Consider the following 25,116-nt stretch of genomic DNA (forward strand, 5'->3'; position numbering starts at 1 on the left):
TTTTCCACCATAGTGTTGTGGCCCGTCTGCAAATACCCCCTTAATGCTGTTTTCTGAATGGACAGACGCTTTGTCACGTGTTTTCTCCAACCTTTTTTTGTTCTCATGTGCGAAGAAGAACTGTCGTAGCGTATTCGAACTCGGGTAGCTCATAAAGTAGCCGAAAAAAAAAGACAGGGAAAACCTCACACAGCATAGTCAGGATTTGACACGTCACCGGCTCAGTCTGGAAGCCGATCATCTTAACCACTACTGCACTCGACCTGGTTTTGAAGATGCTGCTGCTGTTTATACTGCTGTTTATTCTAAAGACTGCGGTGACGGGCTGTGATTTCCAAGAGGTTGGACAACCATCCTGCAGGGCAAATCTTCCACGAAGTGACTACAAACTGTTCTCCAAGCTGCGAAAACATTTCCTCGAAGAACTATCGCGTATGTTAATTGGGTGAATGCCACATGATTAAGACATTTTATATATACACGTTCGTTTACCTTGGAGTGCTACATAGCTCTGTAAACTGAACGACGCGGAAAGAGTGTTGAAGTGAAGAGTGAATAAAGAGTTTTAGCAAACCGTTGATAACGTGGCTTGCGTCGAAGTGTATGAACGGATATCAGTGGAAGAGTGGATATCCAATCAGTGGATAAAATTCTGAGTCACACGCGATTGCGATGAGCTCCAACTGGCACGATAACCAACCAGCGGTTTGCTAAAGCTTCACATTAGCCAGTTTTAGTGAATCATTTTCAGTGAAACTGGTGGTGGTGGTGGTGGTGGTGGTGAAAGGGCTCGCCGTTCTCGGCCTGAAACTGTTCAAGAACGGTTTCGTGGAGGGCCAATTAGAAAAGGGACTGACTCAGAATGGAACCCTCTGATTGGGCACGGGGCAAAACCGTCTTCGAACCATTTGAGTGAAAACGATTCGCTAAAACTCGCTAATTTCTTCAAAGGTAACACGGACGATTACTGCTTACACGTGGATTTAATTTCATTTCATTTGAGGGTCAAAATCAGACTTGTACGTATTTGGAGTATTGCATTTTAAAATACAATTTGCAGTATTTCGGTACTCTAGTCAATACTTTTTGTTTTTTGTATTTGTACTCTATTTAAAATACATTTTACGGTAGTTTCTACTCAATACTCTAATTACATATTTTGGATCTGCTTCTCAAACTATGCTGTGTCTCGTCTTTCCATTATCTTGCTTGTTCAGTGAACATTCCTTGAGTCCCTCGGACTTGCCCGGACATTGGCCCTTCTTGAAAGTCTCCATTTAGAGATCTTGCCCCTTGTGTATACTAATCCTCGGCGAGTGAGGGTTCTATAATGTGTGCCCTGACCCGGTGACGCAGAACTCTGACCTCGCCGAGCAGGGACCTGCTAGAAGTTTGCTTTGTTCTGGGTTATCTCTTGCTTTGTTATGTAGTATCTCTTTGTCGTCTTTTTGACAATTGTGTTCAGATGGGAAAGATGTCAGGCGACCATTTTGAAATTGAATTGCTACTGCGGGCAAATAAAGTGTACGCTTAAAACGCAAGACTGCCTTATTTGCGACAGGTACTCTAGTAGCTTAATTGTATTTCAAATACTTTTTGAAGTATTTAGTACTCTATCTTAATTACTTTAATTCCCATGTATTTATAATCTATCTTAATTACATTCTAGCGTTAGTATTTATTATAATATCTTAAATACATTTTTTAGTATCTTGTACATGTCTTGTCAAAATGAATGGGTTGCCCAACAGACCCCGCAACTAATCAAAAAACTTCACCACTTTCATACGTTTGCATTATAGTGCTGGTTACTGAAGAATCACGGCGTCTTCTGTCTGTCCGCACGACCGGTGCGCATGCGCGGTGAGCGGAGATAAACGGAGATGGCGCGTGAGTGTGCCACGAGCATGAAGGAAGGAAACACAGGAGCGGCCCTTCCAACTTTTTGCCATCGGGCGTGCCAGCTTCGCAATGCATTCTGGGATGCTCCTGTCTGCCATGTGACCGCTCACGTGACCCCAAGAGCATGCGCAGGCCAGCTGTCACAGCAGACGACGGGAGTCGTGATTGTCTTGCAGTTCAGATAACTGCATTGTGACGAACGCCGCACGTCCAGCTTTATTTGTGTGTGTTCGGAGGTTTACTCTTGGTTTACCCTTCTACTACAAGACCGGTCAGGGTCTGCAGGACAACCACGTAGGACTAGAAACATCATTCGTGGCAGCGATGTTTGCGTGGCAACGTGGCCACGTTTTGTCTGTTTGTTGCTGAAGTGCTAAAGCGTGCCAGTAATCAAATTTGTATAACGATGGAGCAAATCAATTGAAGCTGCGGCAATTCAAGCTGCGGCTGTAGCACAGCGGCAGCTTGCAAAGGAACGATTCAAGATGATCTCTCACAGGCAGGGGTACGAAACAACCGGTCTGGTACGTGTTTACGAATGAAACGTATTCCCGTGGCAGAGCTGTTTTCTGTTGAACCACAGCCGCAACCGCGGTAAGAACACGTTAACACTACGTTGTTTTTGCAGTGGTGCTCACATTCTAAGAGTAAATGACTTTGGAAAAACACGAAAAGCAGCGCGAGCAACAAAGCGTTGCCAAACCGAAACTTCAGAGAGGATCACGTGGTGGACAGGAAGTAATGGCGGTTTTGACAGGAGCGACCGCCAGAGGGGCCCACGGAAATCTGCTCGAAACGGCCGCTCCTGTGTTTCCTTCCTCCGTGGCCACGAGCGACGCGGCCACGGCGCGGGCACTCCGCAAAGCAGCGCTGTGGTGTCCGACAGTTTCAGACATGTCTGCGTGGCGCGCCATGGGCTATGAAAGCCAGGGGGGTCGGACTCGCTCAAAAAAGCGTGACCACACGGGAGATGCCATCCGTTGGTCATGGAAGGTGTTGCCTTCCGTTGGCTGCTTCATTCCGCTAAACTTGACGTGCTTGTTTTCCTAAATACATCACTTGCTACCTAAATTCGGCGTGCTATGTACGCATCTTATGTGTATTCGTTAAACAAATAAGCAGTGAATATTTTCCCACTACATCACTTGCTTGTGTGCTGCCGTTCGTTCGTCACTTTATTATCACAGAGCTCGACAGACCAGAGCATGGAATGGCAGGTGGTTTCGTTTTTGCCATTTCCGGTTCCCCATGGTTCGCAGAGCAGCATGAAAATGGCGGTGTACTGTGTGTATTCATCTTTGGAATTCTGTTGCCTTCGGAAATACATGCCTACATTTGCTACGATGGGTAATGATTTATTGATCTCGCTCGCAAACCATACAAAGGCCACTTCAACACGTCATAGGCGATAAACATCTTCGTCCGTGTCGGTGGAAAGCAAAGAGTTGGCGGTGTCGCAGATAATCTCATAGATAAGATATAATTCACGTTTGATATGGCAACGTTTACCTTGTGATTCCGATAGCACTACTCAATTCTGTATGTATCCCGAAGATTCGTGCGTACTCAACGCAATTAACGGCTGGCCTCGCTTCCTACGGTGGACGCCGTTGCCTCCATCGGCTCGGTCCACCGTTTGTCATCCCACGTGACTGCGCAGGGTTGGCAACAAACGGAGCAGCTTCGCTGTAGTTAGGGGGCTGAAATTCGTCCACTAACACTGTCCATGACCAACGGATGGCTGCGCACGGGCGGTCACGCTGGGATAGGAGAATCCCATTGACGGCGCGCCAAGTACGTTCTCTAGAGTCTTCCTATATTAATTCTATGATGAAAGCTGCGCGAAGAAGCAGCGGCGAAAGAAGGCTGTGAGACGGGGCGGCCAAGGTGAATCGGAGTAAGCACAAAAGGCTCGCTTCTTTGCGAATGCTACCTTACGTTAGCGTTGTGCAGGGTCGTGTCGTGTGGTTATATAGCGTTTGTAAAGGGTGGTTGAAGTATTGTGTAGCGTTGTGAAGGGGAGTTCCCAAATGGTTTTCAAGTTTGTATGCTAACATTTCCGTCGAATTGACCGATGGGTGGACAATGTTTTTTGTTTGTTTTTTGTCTAACACGCAAGAGACACTCTTCCGAAGCCCTGAAGCGAATGGGAAATCAGGATGAAGGTTGCGTTGCAGAGGAACACTCAACGACGCGACGTGAGGACATCACGAACTGGTGCACGGTCCGTAATGAGGCACGCTGTTTGACGAAGCGCCTTGACATATGCGGAGTGCACCTGCATGCCATATGGTTACACGTATGTGTAACATATAACTGCGGACGAAGATAAAAGACAGCTAGTTGGGAAGCGTCAACGTACACCTGCCTTTCATCACTTTATTTTTATTTTTTCGTTTATTTATTTTTCGCATGTCCCCGCAAAGATGCGAGCGTAAGTTCCTGCGAACATGTCCGCTCATATCGCGTGTAACACGTTCTATATATTGCACCTGACATGTGCACTGTTTCCGGTCTATAGTATGTTTGTAAATTTAGTACGATGCAGGAAGTCCTTTCCAAAGAACGTGAGCAACAACAATTAAACAATGTCTCAATTAATACAGATTTGCTCAGAACTGTGTTCGCACACGCTTCCAGGATTACGCACAGACATTTTCTGATAGCTCCAAAAGGATTTGAATTTCTTCCGAACTGGAGCAGTGACGTTAGTCGGCAGCATTTACCCATTGGTGGAGCGTGCATAAATGTGCGCTACAAACTCCCTTATGCATGTAACTAAGCACTAGAAATCCTCGAAGTATGCAGTAAAAACATCTAACATATGCAACGTTTCTCATTGCTTTGGTACGAAAGCAATGCATAGAACCGATATTTGACGACAAAGCTTAAGTATTTTATTAAGGATGACAGGTAAAGTAAGGCCGCCTTACGCTCAGGAGCACACAACACAGAAGACCTGCGTCACGGATATAAGTAACACGTCTTAAGGCTTTGCTTTCGGCAGTGCATCGTAGTGCAGATTACAATGCGAACGCCGCCTATCTTCGTAGCGGGTAGTGAAAAAGGCGAAGGCAAAGTATAGCCCGTCGACCACGGTAAGCGCATTTAGATGCAAGGCGAAGGTGCGAGCCTTGATCGCCGAGGTAAGAAAATTTATGGGTAGTATTTCACGCAGTGTTGTTCCTGAACACCACATCCCGCTCAAGATTGATAATATTCTATTCCGACTGCAATTTCCGCGAAAGAGAATTAAAGCTCATCCCGAAAAAGCAAAAACCTTCAAAGAAAAAAAGCAAGCTCACACGCCTTGTCGCAAATACGGTAAAATATGCAATAAGCGCGCATTTTCATGCAAGATATGCCGCAACGTGCGGAACATGTATTTGTGGGAACAGGGAAATTTAATATGACATGGTATGCACCCTACATTTAGCATATGCGCCATAGAATCGTTCTTGTCGGTCCCAAACAAAAAGACCAAAGGTGTTTTTAGATAGTCCAGATACGAAACTATATCAAAAAAAAACATGCGCGTGCATGAAAATCCGCGCTTTACTCATTAGTATTGCTATCCCAACGAGGCAAAACGAACAGAAATGCGCGGATGCGACCTTGTTGAAATGTCTGCTGACCTAAGATCAGCCTCCTGAGCGATACGAGCAAAGTGAAAAAAGAAAGAAGGAAGAAAAAACGTCGGAGTATCAGATCATAGCCTGCGATTTCACCCAAAACAAAATATTTCTCACGCGAACACAAGAACACGTCATGTGCAGCCTCTGAACGGATGCTTCGTCTCGGTGTAGCCTTCATCCGGGTGAAGCAGCACCCCGATGCAGCTAGCAGCATCACGATGTCGGCGCAACATACACTTTGCAGCACCGCCCAGAGTTGGGCAAATGTCGGGTTAGGATATTGGCCCGATATTATTTCGACATGCTGCCGATTAGTGACCGATGTTGAGCCAACATAATTTTGTATTTTTATTCGTGTGCTGGCAATCGTAACTACAAAAACAACGTTAGACTGGTTATTTGGGAGGAAACAAGGTATCATTTTCTGATGGTCATCTGTGTTTCTCGTATACCCCACTGTGTGCAATGATCACGGCGTTACAAAAATCTTAGGACCACGAAGTGCAAGAAGCTTTAGAAAGGGACAGGTATATACCGGCATTCCTTTCGAAGCCAAAACAGATACTATAAATTTCATGTCTTCGGAGCTTCAGCAAATTCGAGAGGCCCTGCTCGTCTGGGAATCAAAATGGTGGAGGTGACGTGTCTCAGTTTAATTTGCTCACGTATACAAACAAGTCTCAAGTAAGGAATTGCTTCGAATATTACCTCTACATTAACGTAATGAATGTGTTTCCTACTGCTTTTGGTGCGGGACAACAAGTAGGCTGATGGCAAGCCATTGTCACCGTCATGTCATTGGCTTCAGTCAACATCTAGCCGACATTGCCAACTTCAGTGGGACGTTGGTCCAAAGTTGGCATTGTCGGCGTCATGTCGCTGGTTCTGTGGTCATCAAGCCTCTCTGGGATGTCGGTCGCAAGTTGACATTTTCAGCGTCATCTCGCTGGTGTCGGTCAACATCAAGGTGACGCTGCCAACGTGTGCTGGATGTCGGTCGGAAGTTGACATTGTCGGCTACATGTCGCTTGTGTCGGCCAACATCAAGCCGACATTGCCAACTTCAAAGTGATATCGGTCGCAACTTGGCATTGTCGGCTACATGACACTTGTTTCGGTCAACATCAAGCTGACATTGCCAACTTCAACATGATATCGGTCGCAAGTTGGCAGTGTGGGCTAGATGTCGCGTTTTTCCGCCAACATCGAGCCGACATTGCCAACTTCTGTCGTATATCGGTCACAAGTTTGCAGTGTCGGGGATATGTTGGGCCCACATGCCCAACTTGCTGCCGACATCGGCCCGATGTCATGTGCTGCCAGTTGAAGCACAGGCTTGGCCACGCCGGCACCGTGGTATGCTCCAACTGTAACGTGTTCGCGTATCCAAGCATGTGCGAAAGCAACGCCGTACTTGCCGCCGTACTAGCGAGCAATGCGCAGTTTCTGACAACTTGGGCACAGTGTCACCTGTAATTGGAACTTTAATTTGCTAAAAAAAAATAGCGCCAACTGGGACGAAAATTGGGATGTAGGGGTGCTGCTAGCTCAAGGTATCCAACAGATAAATTTTGTGAACGAACAGTTCTACTGTTTTACAAAACCTTTCACATGCCCATTATTTATCGGTCACTTCACCATTTCGTATCACAAACTTACCAGTGTGCGCCGGTGTAGTAAGTCATAAATTAAGTGGGTAATTTCCTCAGTTATCGTCCCATCTATTTGTTGTTGCTCGGATGCTGGTTATAAAGGATGTGATTCGTCGTTGCAAATACAGTGCCCTACGTTGTCTTAATCTTACTCTCTCTTACTCTATCACCCTCGCCATTTTTTTACTATGCGATCCACCTTCAAAATAGTGCCCTGTGCGCCCATACACAATACGGATTACTGTGTTTTGTCCCTACTTTTTACTGAATGCCGCGTATTTGCATTCGTTATCTTTCAATGGAATATCTTTATCTCTTCAAGGAGCCACTTCATGGGATCATAAGAGCGGCTCTCGTGGGCTGAACTTGTTACTTGTTTGAACTGGGTCATTGCACGTTGGCGGGAGATAGGAATACATATCCGCGCTCTCTCTCTATATATATAGAGCTCCGTGCTATCTTTATGTGACATTGTGTGCCGGATAATACTTGGAAGGGGTTTTATCTGGAGATGGCATTTTTGTCAGACCTTGTTCCCGTTCTAAATGAAAATGGAAAAACAGCGCGTTTCCGACCTTTACAACTGTCGAGTATTGGCCGAGTGGCTGAAAAACAACGCTGCATCCTTCCAGCGTCATCGGTGCGTCAGCTACAAAACAACAGGGTCTTTAGCCAAGCACTCAGGTTCATTATCTGGTTGCGAAGGATGGAGAGAAAAACCACATGCAGGCACAGGCAGATACATTTCACTCATTTCCTCTATTGGATGGACAGTCAGCCCTAGCTACACATTTCACAATAATAAATCTAGTGCTGCGAGCAAAGACTGAAAATGACTGCTACTCCCGTCTTGTCTCTGCGCTGTGTTTCGCGTAAGTATGTACCAACCCGCCCACACCGTTGCTTTGACATAAGGATATCCCCCCCCCCCCCCTGACTGCTTCACACTCCGAGCAGCTGGGAGACACCACTTTCTGTACCCCATGAAGGAACCGACCACTCCCTTTTCGAATATTCATGAGTCTAAGTTAGGACATTTACATAGCTTCTGTGTGTGAGAATGGTAACACGCGTTCTAATGATCATGTAATCTCCCGGTAACGTGGTCATCGTTCTCTTATACTTCTAAGGAAAGAACGGGGGTATCACGAAATCCCACCTTTAAGAATCCATCCGTTTAAATTCCTACATGTTCAAAATCCCAAACGGCGCTAGCGTAGCGTTGCGCGTGTGACCAGCTGTAGGGATCCCCCAGCCGACTGGAGAACTGTAAAAAAACGACCTAACCTCTGAAAACTAACCTAACCTAACCGAATTCTACCCATTTCTGCTGTTCTGATGTGGCCGCGGTGGTAAGCCTAACGGTCGCCAAAAATCTTGCTTTTATCCACAATAATGGCTTCTACCGACGTCAAAACCACCCAATACTGCGTGGTTTGTTAGTAATACGTATTATTTAACACTATAATTCCGGCACTATTCATATTAAAGCTTTAATTTAGAAATCTCGAATTTTAAACGGTGGATTCTTAACATGGTGATATCGTGGCATCCCCGAGAAATGGCAAAGTTAGAAGGGAGTAGATTCTCGCGACTCCAACACCAGAATGATGACACTGCATTCCAGAACCATCTACGCAAACAATTCCAACCTTCAACGGTTATCCGAAATACTTGCGGAGATAGCGAAACTCTCCATAACAGTCGGTACGACGTGCGCTTTACATTGTTGGTCATTTTGCCCAATGATAACGCACCCTTTTCAGCCCGTTGGCCTTCGTGTGTGCTCGCCGTTAATGCCCGCGTGAAAGGTGCAAGAGGAAAAATACAGCCAGATAACAGAGCCAAGGTAGCCATTATCTATACAGCAATCCGCTTCCAAAAACCACGTAAACAGCCACAAGAGAGAACTAATGTTCCGAGGCTGGAACAACATAGAAGGGACAATCACATACAAGGCCTCAAGTTCCCTAAGAAATTAACGATGAAAGATGGAAGTCACTGAGAAGGTTAGCCAGGTGTAGGACTCGAACCCACATCTTCTGGATTACCGGTCCAGGGCTCTACCAATTGAGCTAAGCTAACACGTCTTCTCAGCGACTTCCAGGGTGCGTCATCTGAAGGGACAAACCAGTCACTCTCTCTCACTCATCCTCCTTTCACTCGTACATTTTTGCACACTCATACACACATTCATACGACAGGGATCGACGCAAGCGGCAATTGTTGAACAAGAGAGAACTGATGTTCTGAGGCTGGAACAACATAGAAGGGACAATCACATAAAAGCCTCAAGTTGCCTAAGAAATTAACGATGAAAGATGGAAGTCACTGAAAAGGTTAGCCAGCTGTAGGATTCGAACCCACATCTTCTGGATTACTGGTCTTCTGGTAGAGCCTTGGACCGGTAATCCAGAAGATGTGGTTTCGAGTCCTACAGCTGGCTAATCTTTTCAGTGCCTTTGCTAGTGCAAATTCCGCTTATCTGAAGCCCCCCTCATTATCCCTGAAGTCATTGTTTCATTCCCCGCATCACCACCGGCAATGGGGTAGAGTATCGCCCTTGGCGATGAAACTCCCCATTCATCATCTCGCAATAAAGTTGTTGTTGTTGTTGTTGCGCTAGCAGGTCCACTAGAACAAGAAAAATATGCAAAAATCAATGGTTTCGAGGGACTGTGAAAAATGCAACGGTTTTCCAGACTTTGAAATTGGCATTTTCAAATTCCAGGGCATTCAAGAGTTTCAAGGACTAGTGGGAACCATCTGTATCACTATTATGGACGTGCGCTATTTTGCCGGAGCTCTCAGTATATGTGCCAACCGTCATGTAGTGACGTTCTTTCTCGTTTTTGTTAAAAATATCGCAACAGCAACAACAAACGAATGAATACTGGTGATCACCTGGGATGCTAGCAGCACGTACCAAGCATTGCATTTTTTTGCGGCGACAGACAGCGTGCCACATTTGTTAATGCTCGCAAACTGGACTGAGCCAAATATAAATCGAATCTGATCGCTTCCTACCCTCCTCTCCGGCCATCACTTCACTCCATCTCACCATTAGGCAGTCGTGACGCTGCTCATACTTGCGAGGCCAACAATGCCACCACAAAATGGCTATCACAATGTATCACAAACGGTATTATTTATTTATTTATTTATAGTACCCTCAGGGCTGTGAGGCATTGCAGAGGGGAGGGGCAAAGAGACAAGCATATAACAAAGAAGAAAGCTCCGTAAATACAAATGTAACAGAAAACAATAGCAATACATGTAATGTAGTTACAAGTACAATGAACACTGACACTGCGTGATGTTAATGGGGAGGGTGGTGAGGTAAATTTTCGACTGTGTCCTTGAAGGTGGATGTGCCGCGGATATCAACAAGGTTCCGCGGTAGACAATTCCATTCACAAGATGTGTTATTATATCTAAGTACAGACACGTGATACTATGCACGTCACGCTAAGTTCTATACATTAGCGCTTTCCCTCATGTGCGAGTACAACTGAATAAAAGAGGTGCCTATAGTTCGTCTAAATGCGACCAACCCGTTAACATTCCTGGCTACTGGCCACTTGTATTGTTGTCACCATTAATATCCAGTAATTACCTTCCATTTATAGAAATGAATGACTGCATAAGCTGCAATATCCAAGTGCACCTGAAAAGGAGTCTGCTTCTCGAGACTTGCTCTGACTAGCGTAAACAGAATGTTCACGCATGGGCAGAAAAACTGAACAAGAACGCAAAGGATATGTTTTCTTTAGTTATGAAAATGATTTCGTATCACGCAAAGGGCATATATGTGACAGTTGTAATTTCCGCTTGGGGACGGTGCACCATATAAAGTTGTCATCTCTGGTCTGTCCGTGGATAGCGCCCACGTATGTTTCACTATCGCTCTAGCCTGCTACATAGTTGCTGAGTGTACCTCAGGTATAATTAAGTCTACGTCGCGCTCACCGCTCCATAGTTGGGCGATTCTGGCCTTCTAAACTCGCGATCACAATGATCTAACGAGACGTGTGTTTCGAAGGCCCGAAACGCCGAGCTGTGCACTGCCCTCACACTGCTGGTCGCATATTTGTAAGCATCGCAATGTGGAATTCGGTCAGCGAACATGTTCAGTTTCTTACAGATAGCACCCAACCTAATTTGTATTTAAATGGAAGACGGAAAAAATGCAACATCAGTCGAGGTTTTCTGGGTATCGGTGTTTATATTTTCGGAGATATTACGAGATAGGGCGAAGATAAGTGACAAACAGAAGTCACCCTGTAATTTCATTATGTTATAAGTCAATTCTATCTTGTACTGCGGTAATTTGGATTGGCGTTCATTTTTACCGTGTTTCGAGAGGTCTCAAAAATTATAAACACAGAAAACCGGAAGCCGGTTGTTCGCGATGACGTAACAGCAAAAATATAATAAATAAGGAGACCCTAACTGTTCCGAAGCTCTGAGTCGGAAGTTGTGGACCATTGTGCGCCATTTTGACGACGCCAGCGCTACGTCTCTTGATACGATATCTCATCTGATATCTAGCATGTCCGAAGCACTTTTGCGACATTCCTTCGTTTGGAAAGGAATAGACACACAGCTACACTGTGAATGCTCACAATTCAACGTATCACACAACAGGTAGTCGAGCCATGCAATTACCGACTCAACCTGGAAAAAGATATCTGCCTTTTTTTTTTCCTCCATGGGTATTTGAAACCGGTGGAAATGCAGTAGCGTCTCGGCGTTGCCACGGTAACGCAAGCTGCCAGATGATCAGCTATTGCCCGCTAAAGCTAGACACAGCACGATGTGTTGTACAGGGTAGTGTTTTGGAATAACGCTTCCCGGCGACCGTAGTCGTCCGTGCACCATTAAAGTGCCACTACGGACTAAATCTCGTGTCCTCGGAGTCCTACCAAAGTAATGTTACTGAAATCTTCTTCTCTCCCTTTACGTTCCTGCAACATATTTTGGCTGTACGTGACGCGAAAGTTAGAAAAACTTAATGTTTATTTTTGAGAACTGTGATGTCATGTTAGGCTCCGACGGTGCGCGAGGCTCTCATCTGGCAACGTTGCTTCCCTTCGCATCTTCCGGGGGTTCACTGTTTGCACTCCACTCCGTTAGCCGAGCTCCACTTGTCATATCATATGACCTTGGAGAAAACACAATGGAGGGAGAAGATATCTCTCCCATTTTCCCCTCTTTCGATCAGCGTCACGTGACATCTCCACCACGTGACCCTCCCCGGACGCCGGCGTCCTTGCTAGGAGACGAGTACCCTCCCCAGAACATGACATCATTGCAATTTGGGGCTTATGATTACGTCACTCGCTCATTGCGTCATCGGAACTTGTGGAGGCTCAGCAGATCTTCAAAAATTGACAGGAATGCAGAGCGTTTGTAAAAAGGATTGGAATTTCCTGTATAGAATCCTTGAGGCACCTTCTTTTCATGAACTAAATAAAATAAATGCTGTTTTCGGAGTCCGGACTGGTACTTTAAGACTCCAGTCATCATATCATCATCATCAACAACAATTACAACGACAACAACAATTGTTGCCGGTGAACTGAGCTTTTGTGCGGCTTCACCGTTTCGACGGAGAACAATTGTCTACGCCTCATGTACTCCACGGCGTCGACTAGTCTAAGCCTGATGTATCGTTCTCACAATTACCGGGGACGGAGTCAGTGTGTATTAGACAACCGTATGGGCTGCATTCGCAGAACTTTCAGAAGTTGTTTTTACGATTTCAGTGAAAACATTAAAGGGTCAAACGGTCAACTTAGCCAAAACTATCTTCACAAACACTGTACACACTGAACAGTCAAAGTCAAAGTCGTTTTCGAGGAATTTGTCGAAACGTGCCGTAATAGCAAGCGACGAAACCTGCGCTTCACTCCCATGAAACGTCACGCATGACGTCGCCCTGCGGGTACGTCGACATTGTCATGGCAATTGGAACATGCAGAAGGACCTTGGGTTGTAACATCCCCTTTGCTCTCGAAATGGTTACACCCAAACATATATCTCCGTGAGCGGAGAATGTAGCCCGTGCATTGACTGTGGGGCCTCCGATAATGTGGTACATAATCGGATACGTGGAAGCTAAGTCTAGTGTTTTCTTTCCGCGAGTATGTTATGCGGTTTTTAAAGAGGCACGCACTCCTTCTCCATGTACGTCGTCAGCGACACTTCGTTTCGAAACATGGCTAGTGTGCAACGGGGAGTGTAATCGAAGCTCGCAAAATATATTTTTCGTCGGAGCTGTAATGCGACCGCGCGCGCCCATGGCCGGCAACTTCAGATTTGTGATTATGGGTGGAGTTGTCCTGCGTGTTTTAACTTGTCTCTGAGGGTTAACATAGTTGTTCGAAACCACCATACGGGTCACTTCTTAGAATGTGCGTTTTTCGCTTGGGAACTGAAAGAAAATGTACGACCGCGGTCCCCAGTCGCGTCTGAAAATCGTCCACCCACGCCGGTGCACTAGCACGCGCAAAAGCAGACGATTTCTGTATCCTATCACGGACTTTCCCGCAGGGTGACGTAGCCGTTCTTATTGTTGCCAACACAGATCGCGGCATGCTCTGCAATCTTTATAAATTTAATTCGGTTATTTGATAACCGTTGCTGACAGCGCGACGTAATACACAAAGACGAGACAGACGGTGTCGCAACTTTCAACCTCTGTTTATTGAATGACAACAATTGAATCAAAAATACACCAAGATAGCCAAACAACGAGACTACACACCGCCATGTTGCCCCTCTCCCCTCTCATCCAGACCTTGCGCCTTTAATTATCAAGTCTACCGTTTTCTTTGTTTGTTTTTTGTTTGTTTGTTTTTTAATATCGCGGTAGGCAAGCTCACACATTTATCTTTTTCTTTCTTTATGTTCCAGCTTGAAAGTTCCAGCTTGTTCCAGGTTGAAAGTTGCGACATGTATCTCGTCACGACATCTGTATCGTCTTTGTGTATTACGTCGCGTCTGTCAGCAATATGTGCCAACCTGCCCGGTCTTTGTTACAATGTTTCAATAACCGTGACGTGCTTTGTCGGGCAAATTTACAGTATTTCATTTTCAACAAAGGGCAATCGAATGGTGCATTTGATGAGAGGATATGCCCCCCCTCTCCCCATATATGTTCCCACTGTTACGGAGTGAGCGGAACGTTAGCGTACTCAATAAAAGGGACGTGTACGGCTGACGTAAGAGTGCTTTGGAACAGGCACTTTTAGAACAGAGCAGGCTTCCCAACCACTTTGGCACCCCCAAAGAGAAGCGTCGCCACTGCGCATGCCCCGAACCCAAACACTGTTTTAACTAATTAGATAAAATTAATTATCTAATTTTTAAAATATTAGCTCAAGGTTATAGGTGTCAGTTGTAGAGTGCTTTGAGGACAGAGATGGGAAGTAATGCACTAAAAAATAATGCATTACCTGCATTAGGTTGAATATAGAGGGTGTCCTAGAAAACGTGTCATTGAATTATAATTAAAAAAACTACGCCACCTAGAATATGCGGTCCACGGCGTTTGTTCTTACTAGGGTTTTGCCACCTCCTTATGTGAATGTCATGTAACGTAAAGTTTATGGAAATTTTCGCGAACTGAACTCGGAAATTTGCCAAGTAAATGTCACTTTCTTACCCCACCAATGTGAAGAGCATGCCGAATTTACTCCAATCCGTGATAATTGACAGGGATATTCAGGAGCTATCCCATAAAAAAAAAAAAAAAAAAAAAAAACGAACATCATGCTTTTTGGGGCACCAAGAGCATAGCTTTCTACCACTTTTGAGCACAATCTTGTGAGTGCAACGAAAGGAGGTCGCAAATCCAACCCACAGAGTGATAGTAAATAAATTCAGTGATTCTGAAATTGGGAGAGGGAAGGCAAGTTCTCAGCGTAAGCCGGATACGATAAGCCATGCCTGTGTTATCTCTTTCTACTATCACTGTGCGGTCTAGGTTTGCAACCACCTTTCGTCGGACTGACAACGATTGCGCTCAAAAATTTGTCGAGCGCTATGCTCTTGGTGCCCCGAAAATTACGATGTTCGGCTATTTTTTCCGATGGATTAGCTCCTCAATATCACGATGTTCGGCTATTTTTTCCGATGGAATAGCTCCCCAATATCCCTGTCAATAATCATGAATTTGGGTGAATTCGGTACGCTCTTCGCATTGGCGGGGTAAAAAAGTGACCTTTACTTGGCAAATTTCCGAGTTCAGTTCGCAAAAATTTACATAATAAATCTTACGTTACACGGCATTCACACCAGCCGGTGGCAAAAACCTAGTAAGAACAAATGCCGTTGACCGCATCATTCTAAGTGGCGTATTGTTTTTATCATAATTCAATGACACGTTTTCTGGGACACCACGTAGATAATGCAGTAATGCATTAGATTTTGTAGATGAGGAGCAGTAGTGAGTAACGTAATGCGATTACATTTTGGTCGAGTAATGCATAATGAGATCCCTCACTACTTGGAACGGAAATCCGGGCATTGTCTAAAGCCTGCAGTTACGAATTGTGCCTGATGGTACCGGCAACGACAACTCCCAAGCTACCTTCCCACAAAGGTGGCCACCAAGAAGGAGGGGAGGGTCAAAGTGGAAGCCTTTGATAACCAAGTCCTCCACGCTGCAATTATTCTTACCTGTTATTGCTTTCTTACATTATGCATATTGCTCTCATTTCTCGACGAAATCACTCACGGGTCGCGATTTCCCATGATATCTAATTACTCACTGGTAGCCTCTAACCAGGTAAAGGAACGAATCATGTATCTTTCCGGTATGCGTTTCAGACACCACATGTTAGGGATTTTTCCGAAAATCTCATATCAAAGCAATTACATTACTGGAACGTAATGGCATAACAAATGCGTTACTAAGCACGAAAACTTAATGATTAATGTAAGTTATTACTTTACAAACCTGTGATGAATAGAGCGCAGATTTTCATGCAGACGCAAGTTTTTGTTGTCTTTTTATGACGTGCTTTCGTGTCTGCACGATGAGAAAACGGTTTTGGTCGTGGTTTGGGACCAATTAGAAGGCTTCTATGACGCATAAAAAATCATGTTTTGCCCGTTATTGCATATTCTGCATGAAAATGTACACATAGTGCATATTTTGCCATATTTCCAGATGACCAAGTGTGAGGGCTTAATCTTTCGTTAAGGCTTTGCTGGCTTCGAGAAGATCTCGAGAAGGTTTCCGGAACCTTGTCGCGAGATGTTCGGTCAGAACAGAATATTTTCGATATTTAGGTGGGATGTGTAGGTCAACCCCCACCTTGGCTGCTCCACTGCTCGAAATACTGCCCACTGACGTTAGAGATCTTTTCTTACTGCGGCGTCTAAGGCTTGCACCTTCGCATGGTGTCCGAGTGCGTTCGCTTCGCGTGTATGGCCGGCAGGCAGTACTTCGCCTCCCCCTCCTTCTTTACTGTTACGAAAACATTTCGCATTTCAATATGCACTCTGGTGCAGTGGCAAAAGCGAAGCTTTGTGCTACATGATATATATCTGTGGCGCAAGGCTTCTTTACTGTGTGTCCCTGAACGATAATTATTCGTTTTTCTTTTTCTTTTTTTTTGCGCAATAGAAGATAAGAGCACCCCTTAACGAAGGCGGCCTGATTTCACCGTGTGAATCCTAATATAATGCTCAAATTTTATCAAATATTCATTAGATACATTGTCTTCGTGCTAAGTACGACGAAAAACATTGCACATATTCAGCTCTGCATACTTTGACGATTTTTTGTGCATATTTATTCTCGCTTTTGTAGTGAGTAATTGCAATGCATTACAACATCAAAGTAATCCCCCAACTGTCCTTGAGAACGCTGCCCACCAGATGCAGGGCCTTCGTCTTCTCGAGGATTCCACCAGTTTCGTGACGTATCTCTGAACCTGCTCTCCCCATCATCACACTGCCATCCGTTCCCAATGCGCAATAGGGCAGTGTACCGCCTCAGCGGCGGTGAATCGCCCACCTCATCATCATCCAATGTATGTGTGTGTTTGCCCTTGAGAAACTGTCAATCAAGCAAGGTGTTTGAAACAAGGAACGCCTTCGTGTGACCATAAAAGAAGGCCGAGAAAAAAGTTACGCACGCACGCGAACAAAGCGCACCCTGTCGGGAGCACGTACCTGGGTCGTACGCTTCTAATGTGTGCCAGACATGCGGCTAAAAGACAGTCTCGGCCCCCACGCCAAAGTTGCATTCCACACAGAGAGGCACACATAAAAGGGGCGCCCATAACAACCTCCGCTGTCGGGATGGACTCTCACCTCGCTAGGCAGTCGGTTTCCTTCGAGCTTCGGAGCCACTGGCTCGTACTCGACATGTATTCGTACTGATATGCACTCTACAGCTATCCAATTGACGCCTCGTCCATAAAAGCATTTTCCTAAAATGAACTAGTTATTACTATCTCATTAATTAATTAGGCACAATGGAAATATACTGGTGACTACGGTACACGACTGCTAAAAAGATCGACTTGTTTCACTCATGCGCTCCGTCACGTTCTAAATCTTGGTGTATGTTAGTGAGGACACCCTGCAGACTAGAGTATTACGACGTGCACTTTACATGCGAAGTTGCCTGTATATCCCCCTGTACATATCAATCATAGACCAATGTAGACAGTGGACGTATTTTATGCTACGCTGTGGTGCCATCCCGAGGATGTCAAATGGGCGTCGAAGTTCAGTCCGATGTAGTCGAGACTCACCTCCCCATTTTTCTTCTATCCATCATCATCATCAGAAGAAGAAGAAGAAGAAGAAAAAGCGACCGTGTTTTGACGTCGACGCATAACAACACTGCATTTGCTGTAGTGTGAGGTATTATGCCGACCGAGCGATAATTATGTCGTTGCCCTCTTTCAAACATCTATGTGGGGCACACGTGTTCATACGGTACGTTGGAACGAAATTAAGGGGCGGGGAGATTCGACGACGACGGGTGCCCCACGAGTAACGACACCATTTTTGCTTGTGCATTGCTCAGTACGGGAGAATATTTACTTTGCACCAGTGATGGCGAGTAGTTAACTACATGTAGTTAAACTACCTGATTGTAGTTAAAAAGTAGTTATCAACTACTTGCAGAAATGTAGTGTGCAATGACAATCCACTGACCTCACGTCGTACATCAAAATTCCCTGACAATTCCCGATTTTCCAGGTCCAGGTCTGTAGACACCCTGTTAAACCGTTCTATGACCTGTAGCTATAGTGGGATCTTACGACAGTGCAGAGAGTTCGGGACCAACGGCAAAGAGCACTTTCACCAATTAATTACCCAGCAGAACGTGAACGGAATGTGAACGGAACGTCGACGTTTCGATGACCTGATGAGCAAACAAAGTGACGCTGATGTTGATTACAGCAGAAAATATTTGGTTAGTGCGTTTCCCACCAGCTGTCTAAGGTTCTTCTGGGATTTCCAGCACGCTTTTTCATCTGAACCGTTCCCTTTGCGGTCGACCCAGAAGCCACACTAACCACGTGTCTGCAACTCCTTCTTTCTATTCCTTTTCATCAAGGGTAATTTGCAGAGAGAGAGCGGACACGTCTCTAGAGAGCAAGTCATAATGAGATACTCTATGCGTACATTTTGGTGCATTCTGCGCATAGATCAGGTGTAATTCCATGAGTCTTCGCATTTTTGTGAGCTGAACACCTGCCTCTCGATTCAAAGCACCGCTTAGTAGCATGCCTTTGTTTCATGTGCTTCACGTTCGAGTTGCGTTTTGTTCTTCCCTGTGATCCCAACGGCGATGTCATCTGCACTTATTAACAATGATATACTGGGTACTGTAGCTATTATTGATTGCGTCAGCTTCCGTCAGAAAACGTTGGAAGGAAGACACACCCGATCCCGATTGAGCACGTGTTCAAACTCCCTCTTATGTCATTCTGCCGAGGCATTCGCACTACTGGCCGCTTTGACACACGTCTCCTCGTTGGCGCCCAGGGCCAGGACGATACTTACCGACAGTAGAGAGACAGAGAGAATACCTGTCTATTTACAAACATTGGAGCTGAGTGACACCCATCAGGGGTCTGCTGCTCCATTTCTTGAAAGCGTTTCAACAACGCATGAATACAATAATATACATACAGAACAGAAGACACATGCGACAACACACACACACAATAAATATGTACATGACTTGGGATGTGAGGTACATCCTGGCGCTGTTGTGATTTAGTTTACATATGTGTTAGTAACGGGTTATAATACAGTTCTCATCCTGTAGTTTCCAAGCTTCAACAGCTAAACCGTTCAACATTACACACATGCTTTCGCAACCAAGCTCAGAATCTCCCCAGACATCAAATGAAGGACTTCCACCGACCCTTTCCTCCTTGGACACTTCAACCTGTCCCAACAGCATTAGATATTCCTGGTATGAAAAAGAAAATGAACACACCTGAAGTTGCTCTGAAGATGTCAACGGTCGCCTATCTTCACGACTTTTACTCAGAGGCTGAGAAAATGTTTACGTCATGCTCCGACACAGGATCCTCTAGTGCGATACACTGTGCGTCTTTGACGGAAGGCTACAGGCTCTCACACAAGACCTCATCAACAAATGCAGAGCTCTACGCTATATACAGGGCATCCAAATATATCAGCACAACAGACAACCCCATCTGGATAACCCGCACACACTCGAAACCTGCCGTCCAATCGCTACAATTCCCGGACAAGAACAACTGCATAGAATACAAAATTTACGTTGCCCATAAGGACATAGTTAATACTGGAAAAACGGTTACGCTCCAATGGGTTCCCTCCCATTGTGGCATACCAGGAAACAAAACTGCGAACGCCACAGCAAGAATGGCTCACAGCCAAGCAACTGTGTCGTCCATACCGTTCACACCAGATGATCCGAAATGTCTCCTCACTCAAACTGCTAAGGAAAAATCCGTCAAACTGTGGAAATCCTATCTTCGTTCATCAGACTACTTAACCTTCACAGACCCAGACCTAGCCGTCACACCCCCACGGAACGTAGCACGAAGCTTACAGACAGCCCTCCACCGAACTCGCCTGGGTGTGCCACTAACCAAGAGTGTTGTGAATCGCTACAGACCATCGGACTCCACAGACTGTCCCACGTGTGGCACCACCGAAGACACACTACACATAATAATGCAGTGCCCAAAGTACCCTACAGAACGATCAAGGCTTGAGAGCACGCTCGCTAAGCTGGATGATCAACCTCTCTCCTTCGTGAAGATCATTGGATCCTGGCAAAATGAAACACATCAGACGGCCGCATTAACAGCATTCTGTAACTATTTAAAAGACTCCCTTACCGACAGTAAACTGCGAATAGCAAGCCTACATCATGATTAACGTTTTCCTTCTCTCTCTCTCTCTTTTTTTTTATTTTTGTTGTTGTCAGTATTGAACATATCTCTCCCCCCATCCCATAACACGCGACAAGCGACAAGGAAGCGCGCGTAGACCAGCGGATGCAAAGGCATGTACTTCCCGTAGATATTTGTCGTTTGTCGCCAATCCCGTCGCCCGTCTCTTGCCAAAATCCGCTAGACTTGGCGGCATGTAACGAAGGATAGAGGGTGTCGGGGCAACCGCGTAGCCCGGGTGGCAAGTCAGCTTTATTAAAATGAAATTTTGAGCTTGTAGGTGGGAGGCAGCCGCCTAAATCTATTATTATCCCAATGTGATCAAGACCTTTGTGATGTGATCAAGATCTTGCCCATTGTTCGGTAACGGATAGAAGCAGATAGAACTGCAGACACACACAGGGTGATTCACGAACCAATCATTTGGGGTTTATAAGAAAGCGATAGAACGGAAAAAGATGCGGTCAACGGCTCCCGTGAGGCAATTAAGTTTGCTATCTTCAAAAAATACTTTTGTAGAATTTCAATTCCAATAAATTGAAATTCCTGAATTCAACTCTGCAATTTGCCTGGTCAACATAGCGTTTTTCTTTTCTTTTTTATTTCCTGTTCTTTTTTTTTTTTACAGAATCAGGAAGCCCGCGGCGAACTTAGTCGAATACACCGGAAGCCGAAATCTCTAATCCTACAGCGAGTGCAAAAAAAGAAAAAAAACATGTGAAAATCGGCGTTTTCTGACGCGCGTATTTCAACGGCGCACGAAATCGGCCGCAAAGACGCGAAGAGAGGAGGACATGCATTCGCCCACATAATACAACGAACATTACTAAAAAAAAAAAAAAAACAAGAGGAAAGCGGAGCTGCTGCTTCGGTTACTTTTGTTACAGCTTTGTACCAATGGAAATTTTGTGTAGCCTCAGATTATTATCGCGATGTCTCTTCCTTTCCCTTTTCTCTTCTTTCTTGCAGTGTTCTGTCTATCATCTGGGCAGGGGCATCTCCTCCTCTCATCGCACATTTGCGGCCGATTTCGTGGGCCATTGAGCGATTTCGTGGGCCACGATCTCAATGAACGTGGGCCACTGAGCTCGTCAGAAGAAGCCGATTTCCACAATCTTTTTCTTTTTTTCACTCTCTGTAGCATTAGAGATTTCGGCTGCCGGTGTATTCGACTAAGTTCGTCACGGGCTTTCTCATTCTGTGAAAAACGTTATGCTGACCAGGCAAATTTCAGAGTTCAATTCAGAAATATCAATTCAACAAAAATTGATTCCGATTGAAATTCAATTCCGAAACTGAAATCCGACAAAAGTATTTTTTGAAGATGGCAAACTTAACTGCCGCACGGGGCCGCATATTTTTCCGTTCTACCGTTTTCTTATAAACCCCAAATGACATGGTTCGTGAATCACCCTGTATATATTTAACAAAAAACACAGTACTGCAAATATCTCTTTCTGCTCTTGGTGTTTATGTCCATCGGTGGTTAAATCGTGATTTTGTAAATTGTATGACATTTGAGGCAGATATCCCGCATTAATTCGAAAGTACGCATGTTTATTTGACAAATTATAATTTTGCCGCTAGTGCTGCCGCGTTGTAAACGGATCAGGGGACTTAATCGCTTCATCGTCGTTACAGTCGTTATGAGCTAACGAGCAGCGGGAAATTCAAAAAGGCGGGCGGGAAATTCGAAAAGATGGGCACGTGACACATTGCGCGTGACGTATCCCACACCCTTCACGTATCGCGCGAAGAGCGCCGTGCACGTGTTTTATCACGTGCCCTTCTCGACGAGTGCCCCGCCTCTCGTTAGCTCCTAACGCGTGCAAGTGATTAAGCCCCCTGGTGGGTACACCAGTGGCTACAGCGACGTAATCTGTAGCATGTCTCTTATAACTTGTTATGGGATCTCGCCTTTATTTGTGTTGTCTATCTCGTTGTCATCTATCTCGTTGTAGTTGTCTGTTACGCGGAAACTCAATTTACTGCAGTATAAGCAAGGGTTCACTTCTCATCCATTCATCATCATCATCGCCATCATCCTTTCTTTATGCGTATGTGTGTGTCACTTTTGCGGAGTAATGGGTGTAGCACAGACTTGAATATATCGTCCTTGATGACAATTTCGCGCAGCGCGCTTGCATGTTTGTGGCGAGGGACATTGCCGTATGCTATTTATTTCATTGAAAAATGTGGCGAGTGGTCGGAGTTGTTCTCGCAGTTGTTTCACGGAATTGTTGTCACAAAGTCGAGGAGTGCGCCTCCTGTGCAAACAGGAGCATAGGAAGCTAGGGGCAATGGGGCGACGGCTCTCCTCGAGATCTGGCTATTGGGGCCTCTCCCTTTCATACATAGAGATCGGACGGGGTGTCTGGTATTCTCCCTTACATGCGATACAGGATCTGCATGCTCGTTTCCATGGTGCATGAATACCGCAGGTAAGATTTTTCTCAGCAAGGAAAGCCCATTCACATGAGAAATATACACTGCTACCGACTCAACGTCTCTGACAGGAAACTCATTCCGAAAGTATCGACATATGTATATGATAATCGTCCGGTGTGCAGCAGCACCGTCAGCCGGGGTAAACCATTACCGAAGCAAACGACGGAGCAGTGCCCCTCAAAGTTCCCATGCTGCTTTGCGCCACGCGCTTGGTGGCGCGCGCATCTTTTTAAAATCGTCTATTAAACGAATGCCATAAGGGAAAACTGTTTCAGCATATCTCGTGTCGTACTGCACTGCGTGCAGCATGTGCAACTCTTCTTTGTTTGTTTTTCAGTTTTAGCTCTTGCATTTTTTAACTTAATGTACCAACCCTTGAAACTCTGCGCCCCCCCCCCCCCATCCAAGCGGAGACGGATGCCGGACGCTCCCATACGCATAACTTCACGCGGAGTCCTTAAGGCATGGAATACGATATTCCATTTTATCCGGCCTCTTTCCGCGCTAACAACTTTGGCACCTTCTGCGCACCGTACTAAACTTTCAGAAACCTACACCGAAAAGCTAGCTTTTCTTTAGCTAGAAAAAAAAGAGAAAGCTTTGCAATACAAATCACGACAATCAAGCAGCCAAGCAGGGTATTTCACGCAATTTGGGAAATTCGTGACCACGCTATAATTCCAGACGACGCAAACAAGTTAAGGACGCCATACGGTTGTTAACTTGCATGGCAAATCCCACAGGGTGCCCCTTAAAATCAAATCACGCCGCTCAATAGCCGTCGATCACCACGCGCAGTATAGTACAGAACATATAACGCTTACCCATGTTTAACGCCGCTGCGCTCTTCACAGCACCTGGCAATGTACTAAGCGGCAATGTGGTTCACCGACCGCAAGTATCGCAACCCGCTGATCGTAAGCCAGGATGTCATGTGACGCACCTGTGACGTGCGTGCACTCGTGGAGTCTCTCGCCGATGTACACAGACGCCAGGTGGTGTACCAGGGAGGGGGAGGGCAACCTACATTGTTATCGCAAAGGTTTCCCAGCCGCCACAAGTGGTCCGTCACGGGCGAACCTTCCTTCGATATTTTATCGCCTCACTGAATGTCTTCTCCTTTCGCCGGGTTCTCCTTCGAATGTTTTCAAATGACGGCGCTACAGTATCCGTGGGGTTTCCTATGCAGTTTTAAAATATTTGCGTTGTTGTTCCGTAAAATGTGTGGGTATGCCACGATATGTCAGCGTTGAAAATCCGCAATCTCAAGATCCACAGTACCAAAATCACGAATTGCAAAATCGAAGCTCATATCCGCGATGTCTAATTAGTCGTGGTTCAGAGTAGGCTATTACCGAACAAGGTGCCAGCATCGCGTCTTTTCGACGTTCATCGAAATCGAAGCAGTGACTGCTCCGAGGGATTCCTCCGAAACATCAGTTTATAGATCAAAATTCCCCTTTCTTCCCACCCCCAATACGCGCTTTCACAAAGAAACCGCACCCCCACCCCCCTCACAACCGAAGTGTCTGGACCCGCCCCTGAGTCGAAGTCGTGAAGTTTAGCGAATGAAATACACATTTTAGCGGCGGTTAGGCTTAAAGGAGCATGGAAATCATTTGGAGCATATATTTTTTCACCGCTTGATATGAACATACCTTCATAAACTGTCACGCAAAATAGTTACTTCGAAAAGCACGAATTTCCTGAGAAAATTAGTTTGCAAGAATGCGCTCCGCGGCGACATTCTCCCCCAAGCCGAGTCTGGCGTGTGGTGACGTCAGGCGACCGACCCCTTCAAGGAAGGCCGGAAGCGTCCGCTCCCCGCCAGAATCGTCTGCTGGCTCCGAAATCGTGGCGACTTAACGACTGAGACGCTGTTATGGTAGCTAGAAAGGTTGGTACCCCGACCGCGCCGCTTCTCCCGTACATCGGAGCACGCCGCCGCTGCAAGACGCCGCCAGTGGGTGCTGGGAGTCTGAGGTATCTAAGTTCGCCGCGTTCGCCCGTAAGTTTAGCTTGCGTCCCCGGCCCGTGCGTCTATTTTTT

General features: G+C 45.7%; 1 protein-coding gene and 1 long non-coding RNA gene across 4 annotated transcripts in view; one reads left to right on the forward strand and one right to left on the reverse strand.

Moving 5' to 3' along the window:
- Positions 1 to 25,116, reverse strand: part of LOC135385201 (neprilysin-1-like) — a 142,235-nt gene that overhangs the window by 101,548 nt on the left and 15,571 nt on the right. Inside the window, exon 1 of one of the 3 annotated variants that reach the window (XM_064614400.1) lies at positions 23,892 to 23,960. The exons of the other annotated variants lie outside the window; for them this stretch is intronic. Coding sequence (XP_064470470.1) covers positions 23,892 to 23,895 — 4 coding nt within the window. The 5' untranslated portion in view covers positions 23,896 to 23,960. Of the gene's footprint in view, positions 1 to 23,891; positions 23,961 to 25,116 lie in introns of those variants that run through there. 3 annotated transcript variants of the gene reach the window in all.
- LOC135385202 (uncharacterized) overlaps positions 1 to 25,116 on the forward strand; it is a 62,622-nt gene that overhangs the window by 20,372 nt on the left and 17,134 nt on the right. The window lies entirely within an intron of this gene.

The sequence above is a fragment of the Ornithodoros turicata genome, chromosome 2, assembly GCF_037126465.1.
Source record: "Ornithodoros turicata isolate Travis chromosome 2, ASM3712646v1, whole genome shotgun sequence".
Classification (NCBI taxonomy): Eukaryota; Metazoa; Arthropoda; class Arachnida; order Ixodida; family Argasidae; genus Ornithodoros; species Ornithodoros turicata.